The 17,875-nt window shown below is 42.6% G+C and overlaps 1 protein-coding gene across 3 annotated transcripts in view; it reads right to left on the bottom strand.

Annotated features, from left to right (window-relative positions):
* The window catches only part of PRKG2 (protein kinase, cGMP-dependent, type II), a 99,892-nt gene that overhangs the window by 56,995 nt on the left and 25,022 nt on the right, over window positions 1-17,875 (bottom strand). For all 3 annotated transcript variants that reach the window (XM_021101892.1, XM_013998589.2, XM_003129364.6), the window contains exons 3-6: window positions 10,698-10,864; window positions 6,126-6,239; window positions 4,592-4,697; window positions 764-827 (exon numbers count right to left, since the gene is read on the bottom strand). In XM_021101892.1, the coding sequence (XP_020957551.1) occupies window positions 764-827; window positions 4,592-4,697; window positions 6,126-6,239; window positions 10,698-10,864 (451 nt within the window). The remainder of the gene's footprint in view (window positions 1-763; window positions 828-4,591; window positions 4,698-6,125; window positions 6,240-10,697; window positions 10,865-17,875) is intronic.

Here is a 17,875-nt window from a genome sequence, read left to right as displayed (position 1 = left end):
TAAATGCCCTAAAAGCCATTTGGCTTCAATGACATGGCCCCCGCCCCAAACTAGAGAGAGGCTATTTACTTCGAATGTTAATCTCTGAAGAGGTTTTCATACAATGCACATTATTGGAATCTAAGATACATGTCAGGTTATAGAAGCAACGCTCATGAAAAGACTTGACAAGTCCTGGACCGAAACCAACCATCTGCGTGATGCTGTTTTTGAACATGTTCCAATTGGCCGTTTTCCCCTAGATGTTAAAATAGGTGGAAATCTCCTGAAGTGCAGGGTGTTTTGTTTTGTTTGCTTTTTTTTTCTTAATGCCTTTTCATAGCCCAGAGCTTGCAGGTATGGCGTTTTCACAGCCTGATTCGGAAGCCTGTCTCAAACGCACTTAGCCCGGCTTTACTCTGCGACCTGGTCATGCGTCTCTGCCTCCTTCAGACTATGAAAACTCTGGAAGGGACTGTGATGCTGACTGTGGAAAATCAAATGCCTCTTGAGGGAGGCAGATGAGTCTGCTAAAATATACTAAAAAGATTATGCAACGTTACACGTGAAAATCCAATTTTCTTTCATACATTTCCAAAGAGCCCTGACCCTGTCCCAGCCCTTCATTCAGTGTGAATGGGCCTCGGGTTTTTCACAATAGACAAAGGCTCCTGGTCTCTGTGGACTGGTGATCAGCATCCTGTTTGTTCACTGGCAGTGCACAGTAATGACACGACTAGAAGATCTTCTAATGAAATGCAGTTTTTGCTTGAAAATTTCTTACCACTTCCAAGCAGTCAATGATCTTCGTTAATTTATCTTCGGGTAAATTCTTCAGCAAGGATACACTTCAAAATGAAAAAGAAACCTATATTTAATTATCTTCCTGAATTAAAACGATGAATACACACCTCGACATAGATTCAATATCTTTGCATGCATTCTCAAAAATATCACGCACTTCAGTTTTTCCAAAGTAAACCTCCAAATCTATCACATATAAATAACTGGCTTTCAAATACACTGAAATTATATAATCACATATAATCACAGATATATACCACAGGCAAATAAATAAACATAGTAAGGTAACGTGAACAGGAAAAAAATCAAGAAAAGCGTTCTTTATAGGCTCCTTTTATAGGCATGGGTCCGGAAGCTCTGCTTCCAGGGGAGGATCAGATTTTCACCGAAATCTTTGTAATTAAGTAAAGACCGAGTCCAAGGGGAATGTAGGAATTAGCATGGAAATCTCTCAGATTCTTAGGCACGCCGTACTGTCTTCTAACGCGAATGCTGGCCAGAGGCGTGACAGGAACATTCTTACAGATACTAACAGTACACAGAGACTGCAATAAAATACTGCTACCTTTTATATATTAAAAATCATGTATTTCAAGTAAGGTATTTGAAAAAAATCAGAAATTCCACTCAGTCCAGTTCACCAGTCAATGTGATTACTCTGTTCTTGGAGAGAAGTTTCTCTTCTAGTTGACCCATTTTCACACAGGGCTGTTGATACAATTTCTGTAAGATAGACCCTTCTCTCGTACCATCTAAAATCCGACATCCCTAAGGAAAGAGGATGCTCCTCTATAAATAGCTGGTTGGATCTGATTTTTGGAAAAGAGAGTCTAGACTGATCCTCGCACCTCTGCGCCGGGAGGCATGGAGCTGGGAGCCACGTGTAAGACTGTCTGCATCTGAGCCACCTGCAGTTGCAAAGCATTGGAACACCCCCAAAGGGAGAGCAGGTGCACGCCCTGTGGTTGAGTCAGGGAGCAGAGCTCTCCAACAGCAGAGACGACTGGACGGACAAAGTAGAGGAACCTTACAGAAACGTATTGAGTGAAAAAAAAAAAAAAAACGGAGTTGCAAAAATGACATTCATTTTGTAAAGTTCCAAAATAAGCTAAATCATGCTACAGGCAAAATAATACAGAAAACCACGGTGATGATGACTCGTGTCTCTGAGTAGAGATGACTCCGAGGAGAGGAGGGGCCCAAAGAAGGCTCGGAAGCGACGCGGGGCGCACGTGCTAACTTCCTACTCGGGCGGGGCTGGCACTTGATGGCACTCGTGTGTTACTGTGTTTTATAACTTGCACGTGCACCACGGGTCTTTTAACACCTCGCAGACTTCGTCATAAAAAAGATGCAGTGGAACAAGAAAGAGCTTACCGTGCCTTATGAAACAAAGAGAAATGTGTTTCTCTGCGAGGTCTCCTCATCAACGAAAAGGTAAAAAGGCTACCAGACCTTTCGGGTAGTCAGTGACATGTACGGCGAGGGACCACTTTCTACCCCTTTGCTTTAAGTGACTATCACGTGCCCGCGATGACAATTCCACTCTGGTCCAGACTGGGGTCTATCGTGGTAGGGAAAATTCTCTCCCGTAAGCCGCTCACCTCTGGGGCTCGGGAGGAACCTGATCTGAGGAAACAGCTTCTTGTCCGTCTCCCTCCCCGAACGCAGAGACGGGCTCTATCCTGCTCACCGCTGAGTCCCTACTGTCCACCGCCTGGCCCTCAGTGTGTGTTGAATGAATGCGAGAACGAGTCACAAAAGGAAGGAAGGAAGGACCGGGTCCCAGCAAGTTCTCTGAGCTCTTTCCGCAAAGGCGGAACCCAGCAGACTCCGAGGGAAGGAACCGCTGTGCCCACCGCTTCAGATGGTGTCTCCTACCCGACGCGACCCACGGGCACGCGTTTCTTCACCCACGGCCACTCCTGGCCTCGGAGAAGAACGGCTCGTTCGCCTAAATGCTGACCTACGATTCTCAGGCGCTGGATTCTGAGACCACCTGTACGCAGGGGGACCCCGCAAGAGGATGGCTGCAGCGCCGACGGCCTACAGAAGTGACCTGCTTGTCCCTAGTGCCGCTCTCCGCCGGAGTCGCTAAGCGCCCGGGAGAGCAAAGCATATGCCCCCACGCGCCTTCCCTCAGCATCCACCGAGTCCCCACGACACGCCGGGCGCTGCGCAGCCGAGAGTCACGGACCTTGCAGGCCAGTCATGCAAGACACAATCGCTATACTTAAAAAAGAGCTTAGACTTCATTTTTGGAGACGATAGGATATTTTACTGTTATTAGCATGCTGTCTCTCTTTACAGGATGTATTGCAGCTTCAGACACTGTCAAACCTCTGACAAAAGACACAGAAATCATTAAATGAGGACCTTATACTTCCCATAAAAATTGTGACTGTGTAGCTGACTTTTTGGTTACACAGGTAGTTGTTTTTCTATAAGGTGATGCATCCGAGCTGTTGGGGGTTCAGAAGAGCTGACAAAATGTGTATGTTTCAAGGATCCATGCCACCATGGCCAGCGTAATAATGCTTTTGGCAAGTTAATTTGCTACAAATAATAGCAACCTGGAAGGTGGTGTGGCTATGCTAATGAAAAAATATTTCTGGTAAAGCAAAGAAAGGTAGTAAAATAAATTGAATTTAACGTTGTCCTTAATAAAAGCATCCATAGATTATTTTCTGCTACTCACTTTGAAATTACAGGACCTCTTTCAAACTCAATTGAGCAACCAAGTGAATATTTTAGGATTTTTTGCACACCTTTATTATACATGACTCCATCTATAAAAGGGAAAAATTAGCAAAAGAAACAAACCAGTGAACAAGTCCAACTGGGAATAAAAAAAGATTTTTCATCATCAAAAAACCTACAAACCATAAATGCTGGAGAGGGTGTGGAGAAAAGTTCTGGCACTGTCAGTGGAACGTAAATTTGGTGCAACCACCATTAAAAAACTAAATATAGACCGAACATATGATCCAGCAATCCCACTCCTGGGTATGTATCCAGAGAAAATCATAATTTGAAAAGATACACGCACCCAGTGTTCACTTCAGTATCATTTACAATAGCCAAGACACAGAAGCAACCTTATGTCCATCCACAGAGAAACGGATAAAGAAGATGTGGTACATGTACATAGGACCACTCAGTCATGAAAGAATGAAATAATGCCATTTGCAGCATCATGGATGACCTAGAGATTATCCCACTCCGTGAAGTAAGTCAGGCAGAGAAAGACAAATACCATCTGATACCACTTATACGTGGAATACAATAAAAATGACACGAAAGAACTTGTTTATAAAACAGAAACAAACTCACAGATTTTGGAATCAAACTTACAGTTACCAAAGGGGAACCTTGCAGGGAGGAATAAATTAGGGGAACGGGATTGGCATATATGCACCCTACGTATAACAACTGGCAAGGACGTGCAGTATAGAGCGGTGAAAGCTACTGAGTATTTTGTAACAACCTGTATGGGAAAAACGAGAATGACTAGGGGTTGGGCATATATGGATATTATATATGCACATACATATATGAAGCTGATTCACTTTTCTGTACACCTGAAGCTAATACATTGTAAGTCAACTATACTCCAATAAAATTTTTAAAAAAACACATGATTTTTTATATACAGTGGCATTTACTACAAGAGAATACTTTTGATTCTTTGGTTTAATCATATGAGAAATGCTTGAATAGGAAAAGCTATAGGAAAATAATTACTCTGATAAAAACCGTCACATCCACAATATGGCTCTACCACCTTCGGCTCTCACGTTTCTCTTACCTTCTGAGGAAATTTCTGTACTGTTCATCTCTAGCTTGAGCTGTTCTTCTCATTATGTTCTGGAATACTTCCCGATCTAGTGCCCATGTTTTAACATTGGTAATAGCTTCCGAAAAATCAAGAAAATAATAAAATACTGTTTAGTTCTTAACATTAAGGAGACATTCCAAATGTTAATCAATAAAATTTTCATGTACTCTCATAAAATGATACTTCTCGGAAAATGCGTTATTTAAGCATGCAAATGGAAGGAAGCAGAGATATAAAGAGGTAATTTGATAACGTCATTTTTGGCTTTGAAATGAACCATGATTTGGAAGCGAGCAGCAAGATTTCCTTTCTAATTTGTTTTGCTTAGGATAATATTAAAATTATTTGAAATTCTTAATTACACACTACAGCATCAGGATATATTTCAGATTTGTGCTGTTACACAATGGAAAGCCAGCCAGCCTGTAACTAATCCAGAGAATGAAGAATTCACAAGCAGATAATTGAAAGTGAACGCTCTGTGAGGGGGTGTGTGTGCGTGTGTGTGTGCGTGTGCGTGTGTGTGTGTGTTTTCATGACTTTTTATGTTGTTTAGACACTGCTGCCAATGAGAGCCAATATATTTTAAAAATCTCTATGGTTACGTTTATGTAAAATATATAAAATAATTTTCAAAGATATTATGCAAGACGGTTTTTGAGACAATTTATCATAGGGAAGTCATTAAAAATAAGAATGAAATCTAAAAAGGAAGAGAAGTAGCAGCTCTTAAAAAATCTATACGAAATCACAGTAGTGAGATTTTTTTTAAAGGAGTGATAAAAGCCTATAAAAGAGATCAAAATCCAAATCTCTGGTTTATTAAACTTTAGGGAGAATTAGAATTATCTTGACATTCTTATTAGAAAGAGACCCCCGAGCCCTGACACCAGAGATTATTCAAGGTGGGGGTCTCAGAATCTGCATTTTTATCAAATACTGTAAAAATAGTGATGCATGTAACCCAGTCCCAAACCCTGAGAAACACCGATCAAGTAATTCAGAAGAAAACCCAATATTACCGTGAATAAAGTCAATAAAAGCAAGAACCTAAAGGAGAGGCAACTGAACTAATCCCAAAAGTCACTCATGAAAATGCTCATTAATTCATACCTTTTGGTATTTTTACATTCTATTGGTTTAATTAATTTGATTTATAATATAGTCAGAACCTCATGGAGGAATAAAAAGCCAACATTCTGAATGAACCAAAGACATATTTCTATGTAGTAAAAAAATGAAGTAGCCACTAAAGCAAATACGGAAATCAATTCTGTTTAAAGCCATATTCATATTTTATCTACAGGTATCTGATGGAAAGGGTTTTTAAACCCGAATCATTTAAACAAGAGCCTCAACATAAATCTTTTTATAAGCGTAGCATTTCTATTAATAAGGGCATTTGGGACATGATGAGAGACAAAAAGACTCAGGATGGAATAACAACTTAGCTTCTCTTTAACACTGCGTAACAAGTGAAAATACACCATGCCATTGCTGTCACCTTTCACAGAGGCTGTCCTTGTGCAGTTGTATAAAATGGCAAGTTCCCCAAACGTTGTCCACATAGGAATGGATGAGAGCAATTTCTCCCCTTGGAACACCTCCAGCCGACCCTCTATCAAGTAAAATGCAAAACAAAACAAAAATAATCAAAATCCACCTGGATTCCATAAAGTAAAAAAACCAAACACTCAGAAGGTACACAAAGCACGCAGTTATCTTGAGGTTCCCATCACCATAAAGCGGTTAAGAGTTCAGACTGAAGCCCACGCTTTTTAGCTGCTTTGCCTTGAGAGTCACCCGCTCTGCCTGGGCTCCTTATCAATAACAGGGGCCGTGCTGACAGCATTTACTTCACACAATCCTAAGACGTAAATATGCTACAGTAGGTGGGGATCACAGAACAACCCAGCACACAGAGTAAGCATTAGAGTTGTTAATATTAGAATTGCTACAAAGCTCTTTCCCTGAAGCAGTGGATGGCAAGTATGTTATTGAAAATTCATTTTATCCCGTGAAAAATGTAACACATGAAGCTATTTCTCTTAAACAAAGAATGTAACAATCACGGCATGTCCTGAAAACACGGCCCAGCTGTTCACACTGGCAGAAGGTCTAACGTGTCAGAACTGAGAGGTGGACTGTAGGGCTGCACGACCCTGCCTGCCTCCGACTGTAGGGCTGCACGACCCTGCCTGCCTCCGGCTGTAGGGCTGCACGACCCTGCCTGCCTCCGACTGTAGGGCTGTACGTCCCTGCCTGCCTCTGGCTGTAGGGCTGTATGACCCTGCCTGCCTCCAGCTGTAGGGCTGCACAACCCTGTCTGGTCGGACTGTAGGGACCCTGCCTGCCTCTGACTGTAGGGCTGCACGACCCTGCCTGCCTCTGGCTGTAGGGCTGTATGACCCTGCCTGCCTCCGACTGTAGGGCTGTACACCCTGGATAAGCTACTTCACCATATGTCTTGTTGTTGCCTAACCCCTCATTTATTGCAATGAATTAATAAATAAAGTCCATAAGAAGAGTGCTTGAGAAAAATACTGTAGGAGAATTAAAAGACAAGCCACAGACTTAGAGAAAATATTTTTGCAAAAGATACATCGGATGAAGGACCGTTTTACAAAAAATACAAGGAACACTTGAAACTCAGCAATAAGAAAACAATCCAATTAAAAAACAGGCCAAAGACGTTAACAGACACTCACCAGAGAAGATACACAGATGGCAAATGAGCGTATGAAAGGACCTTCCACGTCACATTTACCAGGGAAATGCAAATTAAAACAAGAGTGAGCGTGGACCGCACACTTATTCCAACGGCCGGACACCACGCGGTGGGGAGGATGCGGAGCAACCGGAAGGCGCGTTCGCTGCTGGTGAGGACGCAACACGGTACAGCCAACACTGGGTGGCTTCTTACAAAATTAGAAACACTTGTACCGTGCCATCCAGCCATTGTGCTCCTTAGTATTTACCCAACGGAGCTGAAAACTCAGGTCTGCCGAGAAACCTGCACACAGGTGCTTACAGCGCCCTTATCCACAACGGCCAAACCTGGACGTGACCAACATGCCCTTCGGTGGGTAAACGGATCAACTCTGAGACACCCAGACAGCGAAACCTTATTCGGGGCTACGAAGAAATGAGATGAGAAGCCCTGAAAAGATATGGAGGGATGCTAAATGCATATCACCACGTGAAAGAAGCCAATCTGATGGGGCTACACGCTCTGTGGTTCCAACTGCAGGACACTCTGGGAAAAGAGAAAACAACGAGAACTTGGAAGGATCAGTGGCTCCCGAGGGAGGTGGGCGATGAACAGGCAGAGCAAGGGGGAATTTTCTGGGCAGAGAAAACACTCTGTGTGATATTACAATGATGGATACATGTCACTACACAGTTGCCCCAACTATAGAATGGACAACCCCACGCATGGACTTTGAGTGATTATGACGTATCAACGTGGGTTCATCCTCAGTTGAAAAAAAAAAGAAAGTAACCTGCTGGTGAATGACACTGATAAAGGGGGGGCTATGGATGTGTGGGGGCAGAGGGTGCACGGGAAAGCTCTGTTCCTCCCTGTTAATTGTAGGTAAACCTAAAACTGCTCTAAAAGCTAAGGTCATAAAGAAGAAAAAGCAGAATGCTTGTGCTAATCTTTGTCAAGGCAAAGTTTGGAGGAGGAAAGACGGAACTTCGGGCAACTTCCTCACACTTCTTCTGCCCTGGTAGTTCCCTTCACCTTTCCCTGCGAACAAACGCGAACAAAACCGAACCTAACCAAAATCATATGAAAAAAAGACTTATATCCATAGAGGAAGAAAACCGTGCGGCCAGCTCTCTTTCGCTTGAAGACCTAATCGCTCCTTCTCCCGGGTCACCACTACGACGCTCCGTGCCCACCCGTGCACCCAACCCATCTGATCTGAATACTTCTGCTGTGCCAGGAAACGGCACAGGTGCCAGAGAGGCAGGGAAGACAGGAGAGAAAAGATATTTTCTCTGTTAGAACTTACATTCTAGGAAGAATGAATTCTCTCTGAATCTTATATATTAGATACGGAATTTATTCATTTCTCAGTACAACTAAATTCTATCCCACTGAAACCACTTAATTGTCCTGTTGCGTTGGTATCATAGACTTTCTGCATTTCAAGTTTTTTGGTTTTAGTTGGTTTTTTTTTCCTAACTGGTTATGGCTCATGGGACTTGAGCGATACTGAATAATTACATGGAATACCAAAAGTTTAAGCCAAATATGTTTTTAGTGTTGACTCTTCCTGCTGCGTTTTATAAAGGGGAGAGTTTAAATCAACAAACTAATTTGCTCAATCCGTTAAGTCACCCAATTCCATTCTTAGATAACACTGTAATGAATTCAAACGAGACTGTCCAATTTTCATTTCCCCGTGGGCCACAGCCGACTGCAGTAACCGCCTTGATGCTGACTTCTGTGCAAACCCTTCTCTCCCCAAGCCCTTCATCAGAGTTGCTGACAAGGAGCGAGATGAGCTGACATGAGTTTCTCATCCTTTCTCAGCAGGTTTCACAAATATCGGTTGACTTGAGGACCTACCTTCTCCGCCGGAGCGTTCTAGTGTTGCTAAAGCAGAAGCGAAATGGCCAAGAGACAAACTGAAAGAGGGGGGGTGTGCTCTGGGCTACTGTCCCTAAAACTTGAAGCCTGGCTTAATTAGGACTAGAATTCACTTCTTGGGTAGAATAATTATTGGGGAATGACTTTAATTTTAAGGGCATCCACAAAGATGTATATGGCAAATAATACACCAGTAATTAGGAAACTGGCATGTTTAAAGAATCAAAATATAGAAAATAATCTTTTATACACTGTGAGTGGAATCATACACACGTATGACTTGGGATATGCAACTTCTGCTCCGCACCTAAGGCCTCAAGGCAACAGGAGTCAGAAAAGCATCGCGTAACGTGGTTTCTTGGTTCCTGTGATTCTTTTCACCCTCCTCGCTGTACAAGGATCTGTCTCAACCTGTGTGCCCCTTACCAGAATGTAACCTCCCACAGAATCACGTCTCATTCACCGTGTGTCTCTCTCGGAACTCAACACTGGGCTTTGACCATAGTTGGCCGTCAATAAAAATCATGTAAAAAAGCAATCATTGCTCAGATTGCCAGGATCGGTAATGCCAAACAGAAGGCCCCAGCAAATCTCAGGGTACCGCTTCCTCTGGGCAAGCCAGTTCGCTTTTTCCTCTAAAACTCAAAAAATTCAGAATGTGACAGGGCATGCAATAACCATAAGCCCCATTCAGATAAGTTCTTGCTTCTATAGCTAAAAACAAGTATTGAAACCGTCTCTAAGACCGATGCATTTGATCTACATTTGAGAAATCAGTCCCTTGCCTATCTAACCATTAGGATCTCCCCAGCACAGAAGTAGGTTCAAGCCATCATATGTGGAGGAAGCCATTTAAACGGCTCTAAACACACCCAGTTTTACTCGTAAGGTATTCCATTTCATCTGCCTGTTGGCTACATGTACTTAAATTACCTTTTGAAATCAGCAGTATATAACTAATATACTTTACAGAGCCACAAAAAGAATTGTTTTCTTTTCCATTGGGCAACAATGGGAAAAGGTCAACAAAAGCAACAGTATTTTGAATATTTGGAAACACCTTTTTGTAGCTGTTGAGTGAGAAGCACTGTGACTGAAAGTACAGACTCTCAAATCAGACTGTTTCAATTTGCCTTCTACCTGCACCTCTAATGCTGTGTGGCCTTGGATAAGTTACTTAACCTTTCTGTGACATTCTACATTAGAAACGTGAAGATAGTAGTGCTCGCCTAACAGAACTGGTGAAGGGAGATCTATTAAGTTCTCATAGGATGCTTGACATACAGAAACCATCCTGTAAAGATGAACTATTCCCACCATGATGACGACAGCAACGAGGTTTCTCAATGAGCTCAAACTGCTTTGTTTTCCACACACAGAACAACAAATTTTCCATTTTTATAAATGCTTGCAAAAAAATCATTAAGCAATGGGCAAATATGTTATACGATAACGGGAAGAATCTGGCACACCTACCTGCCAGCACGAAGATGTGGTTTCCGGGTTCTCCTTGCTTAATAATGTAACTGCCCTGCTGGAAGTTTCTCCCATACATGCATTCCACCATGTCCTTGATCTGCTGAGGATCCAGTCTCTTCAGAAACTGATTTTTGTTAAGAGCATCTGTAATGAGCTTCTTCTCACTGGTGTAATGGAAAGGAGATGTTTGTTACCATTAGTGAAAACCATGTTTTGTTCTTTAGATTTATTTCATTTTTATTCTTGGTAGTACTACCCATGCAGTTACAACTTTTCCAGCAAGGACAAATTTTTTTTTCCTAGCATCACCAACACTTGATCCTTATAACTACCATACGTTACTTGTAAATCCTCCGAAAATGTTTTTGAATATTTTTCTGGTACTCTTTATTAAATCAGTTTTGTCATCACTCTTAATTGTCATCATCACAAATGCAGCATCCTTCGAGACCCCTTGACACAGTACTCATGGCCATGTGACTTCAGATAGAAGCGAATCTGATTGGCAGGCAGGTGTATCTAAGGGGCCGTAACATTCATTCATTGGTGTATGCACATGGGCCTGATTGCTGTGGTGCTGGTTATTTCACACCTTATTTAATCCTCACCACTCTCCTGTGAGATGCCTATTCCTACTTTATAGATAAGTAGACTAACCGCTGAGAAGCAACTTACTCCTCCCCAGGACTGAAATCTAAGTCTATGAGTCTAAAGTCTGCCTGGCTACTATTCCATCCATCCATTGCCTCTTCTGAGCTGGAGAAGTTGGGCCCCCGGGAATCCTAAGGTTGGATGAGACACAAAGGGTGATGCTGATAGTTGGGGTTTGCCTATGTTTTGACTCTCAGCATGTCTGGACTAGACAGAACCTACATTTCCAATCTCACAGCCCATTCATTCCCCAAATCAGAAGCCCCGTCGCCAACAATCCTAGAATACTCTACTTTCTTTTCAAAAAGAAGCAGCTCAAAATAATGACCTAATCTTCATCACCATGCATTGCAAGTGTTCTAACTGGCATACTTTATATGTAAATATCATAGAATCCTGAGCTGGATTTTAGAAAAGTTGCCTTGCAGGTTAATCAGAACTTGGCACAATACTTATGGTCTCCCTCGAATTCAGCGTGTGCACGCGCGCGTGTTTAAATAGGGCTGTTTTCCTGTGTTTTTCCTTCAAACTCGCTCCCGTCCCTAGCTTTACTGTTTAAAAACTTGTGATCTTTTCTGTACAGAGAGTTCTCAAACACAAGGCAAAATGTTACGGAATGAGGTCCTGCTTTCATGAGCCCATCGCGATCACTAGGCTGCAGGAAGAAAACCGAACAAGGTCTTATACAGAAACTCCTTCTTCCGACAAAGACTCCGTCGTCCTCGGCGCCATTCAAACTCCAAGCACCTTGAGCAGCTCCTTCCTCCTTCATCTAATCTGTCATCAAACCTTATCAATCCTCTTCACAAGATATCACTGTTCTCCCATTTTAGTTTCCATTTCCAAGGATGTCACCACATCCAAGGAAAAAACCCTCAGTTCTGGGTAATTTTAACAGTGGTTTTTTTGTTTGTTTGTTTGTTTGTTTTTTTGGTTTTTCAGGTCCTAGGTTCTTCCCCCTACAGTCCATCCTATAGCATCCTACCAGATTCATCTTGGTAAAAAACGGACTTTGTCCTGATTGCATTCTTCCTTCATCCAGTAAAACCAACGCTTCATTCAAACTGAGAAAAACTTCTGCGAGGCAGCCCTGTGAACAATGCTGCAGACGCTCCCGCTTTCCCGGGTCTTTCATGCTAGTGCAACATCCAGCAAGTGTTTCTCAATGCCCACATATCCCAATTTCCCAAAATATGTTTCCAGAAACGTTGTTCCGGCGTTCCCACTGGGACACAATGGGATCGGCTGCCTCTTGGAAGTGCTGGGACACAGGATCAATCCCTGGCCCAGCACAGCGGGTTGAGGATCCAGCACTGCTGCAACTTCAGTGTAGGTCACAGCTGTGGTTTGAATTTGATCCCTGGCCCAGAAACTCCATATGCCTCGAGGTGGCCAAAAAAAAACAAGAAGCAGCAGCAGCAATGGTTCCTTTATAAACAAAATTGTGCTGAGTTTAGACAATTTTGGAAATTCACCATGCACGCTTCAAAAGTTCAAAGAAATCTTGCAGTAAACAAATCTGTTAAATCAATGTTTCCCAAACCTCAATGTCCTCCTTCTTTCTTTCTTTGGCTTAACTTCTATGAACATTCCATGGGAGTCATGTGAAAACGCTTCTGCCCATAGAAGAAAAGCAACATCCCACAATCTGATATTCCCTATTCCCACCACAGGCCTCCACTCTCTGTAACTAGGACCTCCTTTCTAAAACTTTGGGTACAGAAGGAATGGTATCCTCCCTCAATCCTTTGGTACAGAAGGAATGGCATCCTCATTGCCTCCTGTGCCTCCCGCTCTTCGTTCCGGCTTTGCAAATCTTTTCTCCTTGGATTTGAACTTAGCCTCTTGTCCCCTCAACCTCCGCAAACATTATAAATTTACCAAGAAACCCCCTATGACCTAGTCAGCCCTGCTGAGATAGTGGCTCACACACAATCTTTTTACTCTACCCTAAACTCCCACAGTACTTGTTTTCACGTCCATTCATTCATATTTACCAAGCACTTACTTAAGACATAAAAATTAATTAAGCATGGCCCATGGCCTCCAAGAGTTTCAAGATCCGCTTAATGCATAAACACACTAATATTTCTACCATTAGAAAAGGGTTGTCTCTATGCATTTTTCCTCCAAACTAGACCATAAATTCCTGGAGGAGCGGCCCTTGTCTTGAATTTTTCTTTTATTTTTTGTCTTTTCAGGGCCACATCTGGAGCCTATGTAGGTTCCCCGGCTAGGGGTCAAATCAGAGCTGTAGCTGCGAGCCTACACCACAGCTCGTGGCAATGCCGGATCCTTAACCCACTGAGCGAGGCCAGGGATCAAACCCGTGTCTTCATGGACACTAGTCAAATTCATTACCGTTGAGCCACAACGGCAACTCCCCTTGTATTAAGGTTTCTCTGCACAAAGCCACATACAGCCGTGGTCAAGACGATGGACTTTGCAACACCTCCTGTGACTGTGATGGGCTAGAGCCATTGTAAGCACAATGCTCCCTGCTTGCACAAAACAGCCACAAAAGCTCATCGAAATATATATTTACAAAGCTATCTGATATCTGAAAGCACCGGAGACTTATCAACATAGCAACGGCCTGAAGAATGATGATGAGCTGGAGAACATGAACTTGACATCCACCTTTGCTTTTCTCTTTAAGACATTTACTGATTTGTAGGCACCACGAAGCAGAGTTTTGGCAGTCTCAAAGGCTTGGGAAGACAGAAGTCAGTGTTTTCAAGACACATCATGACGAAGGAATCCCGCTTAGCACCCCAGGATTTCAGATGGGACATCCAGAAGTAAAGACTGGCCAAAAGCAGGCAAAAAGACTGAAACCCAACTTTAAAACCATACATTCCTATTTTGGCTAAAATGATTTGCCCCTGCTCAATTGCCTGCCAAAAGCAAAAGTAAGTCTTTTCTGTAGGATGTTTACAAAAACTCAGACTCAAATTTTCTCTACAATTTTTCCAAAAGGACTAACTGGCATGATATCAAAACTTACCACACATACCAGGAGAAAAGATCGACTGAATGAAAGCAGATCCACAGTAGATAAAAAAATTATATGTATCCAACACAAACTGTGATGTAACTCTAATATATTTAGAAAATCAAGGATAAAATGAAAAATGTCATCAGAGAAAATGAATCTTTTTAAAAAATCAAATAGAGATTCCAGAATTGAAACATACACAATATCTGCAGCTTAGAACTCAACAGATGGGTTTAAAATCTAAGACACAGCTGAAAAGGATTAGAAACTAAATATAAGCAGGTAGAATATATGCATATAGCAGACTGGAAAGAATCTAGGATAGAAAATAGAACAATAAAAACAACAACAAAACAGAACCCAGGAGACCCGTAAAGCATGGTTGAGAAGCGGAGCATATGTGCGGTCCGGACCCCAGAGAAAGGGAAACAAGTGGCCCCAAACGACACACGAACGTATCATCGTCATGAATTTTCTTAAATCAGTGAAAATGCGTGAGGCTACAGAAACAACAGATTCACACTTATACATATATATAAAACCGTATTTAGTCCCATCACAGTCAAATTACAGAAAACCAAATACAAAGAGAAAAATCGATAAAGCAGCTGGAGAAAACAGGCACATTACCTTTCAATCGCTAGCAAGAGTATGGACTTACTCTTCAAGAGAAATAATGGAAACCACAAGACAGTGGACGATCTTGAAAGTCCTTGGATTTCCTGTCGTGGCTCAGCAGAAACGAATCTGACTAGTATCCACGAGGATGTGGGTTCAATCCCTGGTCTCGCTCTGTGGGTGAAGGATCTGGTGTTGCCAAGAGCTGTGGTGTATGTAGGTCGCAGACGCGGCTCAGATCAGGTGTTGCTGTGGCTGTGGTGGAGGCCGGCGGCTACAACTCTGATTCGACGCCTAGCCTGGGAACCTCCATGTGCCACGGGTGTGGCCCTAAAAAAAAAAAAAAAAGGCAGAGTGCTTCAGAATTCCTATGTCAATATCTTTACCCAGTGAAAAGAGCCTTCAAAAAATGAAAGCAAGATGAATATATTTTTAAAATGTTATTCCCTTGGCAACAGACTTAATAGAGAAGGAAGGGAACTAGTAGACGTTGGAGGAAAGAAAGAACAGGAAGTGTCCCATCACCTCTGAAATACTGGAAGCACTCCTCCAGGTATGAGAAATGGGACTTTCAATTCCAACCTGAATAAGAAGTCTGAGCAAGTGCAATAAAATGAGGAAAAACAAAAGGAAAAAATACATACCAAAGACATAAACAAAAGAAAAGAATAAAATTGCCATTATTTCCAAAAGATATAGGTATATAAATGGAAAAGTCATAGAATGTACAGGTGAAACTACCAAAATTAATAAGTGATTTCAAAAGGCTCACTGGATTCAAGGCCACTACGCAAACTCAATCGTATTTCTGCATCAAAGTAAATGTAAGAATTTTTTTAAAATCAAAAAATCAACTATACATGATTGAGTCTAACAAAAATGTGTAAGACTGCTACACGGGAAGCACAGACCATAGAGACGAATGAAAGACCATCTAAATAAGTGGAGGCACGCAGCACAGTCACGCCTGAGACAGTGACATGTTTTTAATGATGTTGATTCTACTCAAATTGATTGGGTTCCATGAAATCCTAATCGACATTCCGAAAAAAAATTGTAAGGAAAACAGACAAACTAATTCTAAAATTCTTATAAGAAGGCTCAAGAAGAGCCATCACAAAACTGAAGAATAATAAAAAAAAATTGGAAGATTTAAAGTAATGGAAATCAATAATTATTATTCATTTAAATAACTGAGAAACTATAGTACTGGCACAAGGATGGGCAAAAAGACCTTTGAAACTGAACATAAAATCCGAAAACCCACTTAAACATACATAGATACTTGATTTGTGAGGACAGTTGTGCTGGAGAGCTATAGGGGGAAGCAGACATGGATGGAAAATAACATGCATTAAAAAGCACTCACCCTTGCTCATAATCGAGGAAATGGCAAACCAAAGCCACAAGGAGACCCAGCAACACACCCATCAGAGTGGCTAAAACGAGCAAGACTGGCAATGCTAAATGCTGGGGAGGTGGAGAGAGGCAGCACTCGCACGCCCATGGCGGGGGTGTGTGGTCCACCACGGTGGGAAACCATCTGGCAAAATGAGCTTAGATGAAATGTACAACCCGTGAATTCCACTTCCAGGTACACACCCATCATATAAACCAAAACACGTGCAAAAATGTTCATGGCAGCAGGGTTCAAAACCGCTACACACCAGAATCAACCAAATGTCCATTGCGAGGAGAACTGATAAACTGTGGCCCAGCCAGACAGCGAACACTATATAGCAGTGACAATTAATGAGCCATTGTTCCATACGATGCCATAAATGACTCTCGCTACATAAACTAAAGAAGCAGACTGTGGCGAGCCCATACGCTACAATTCCATAAAGTTCAAAAATAGGCAAATTCTAATCCATTAGGATCATGAGCAGCTTCCTCGGAAGTAGGTAACGGACAGGAATCAGAGGGAGAAAAAGGTGCTGGTGAGGTTCCATTTCCTGGCCTGTTTGCTCGTTACATGGGCATGGTCACCTTATGACTGAGGCACTCCAATAAAAAGCTCATTTAACACATAAAATGCTTGTCTGGCTTTGGAGGCAGAAGATCCTAGGTTCAAATCCCAGCTCTGCCACGTCCTAGCCGTGCGACCTCGGGCAAGTCACTTAGCCTTTCCAAAGCTCAGATGTCTCCTCAGCAAAGAGCTTAGTAATCATTCCTACGTCATAAGAATACTATGCACAGTAACCAAGATAAGGCGCCAATACGTGGCTAATAAGTGGCAGTACAAGTAGGCGCTGGCAATAGCAGTAATTAGAGGATGCTTTTTGTGGGGAAAAGCAGGATGGGAAGAGTTCTAGACACCACGAGGAAACAAAGAGGCACTGCCAAGGACCTCTGCTCCATTCAAAGGGCCTCAACAGGGCTGGATCTCGAAGTCATGGCCAACCACGGCAGTATCCGCCACGAGCCTTTCGCAATCCTTTTATACCCCAAACCGACATAATCAACATTCTTTGAAGCAATAAATTCTTGTCCTCTGAATTGCTTCAGGAAGTTTAATTTGTCAAAGTCCACGGACAGTTCTCGTTAAGCTGGGTCCTCCACCTTCGTGTTCTGGTCCTGTTTACTTGAGGCCTGTGCTCTCACTCCGTTTCTTTCCGGGCATACGGCACGAGTCTTCCAAGCTCTTTTGCACAAGGCTCAGTGCCCAGCAGGGACCAGGGACCTCCCCCTACTGTCCAGGATGTCTTGTGAGCACAGAACCCAAGGCTGCTTTACCTGTGAGGCATTTCATAGCCTTACACACAAATAGAGCGCACAGTGGAGGGCCTATGCGTCGAGGGCCCAAGATCCAAAGCTGGAGTACCAGGGTTTGGCTCCTGATTCTGCCGCTATGAACAGTGAAACCCTGTGCAAGTCACTTCATCTCGAGTTTTCTCAGCTATAAAAT

Source organism: Sus scrofa, chromosome 8, assembly GCF_000003025.6.
Source record: "Sus scrofa isolate TJ Tabasco breed Duroc chromosome 8, Sscrofa11.1, whole genome shotgun sequence".
NCBI lineage: Eukaryota > Metazoa > Chordata > Mammalia > Artiodactyla > Suidae > Sus > Sus scrofa.
This window is presented reverse-complemented; position numbering and strand designations above follow the sequence as displayed.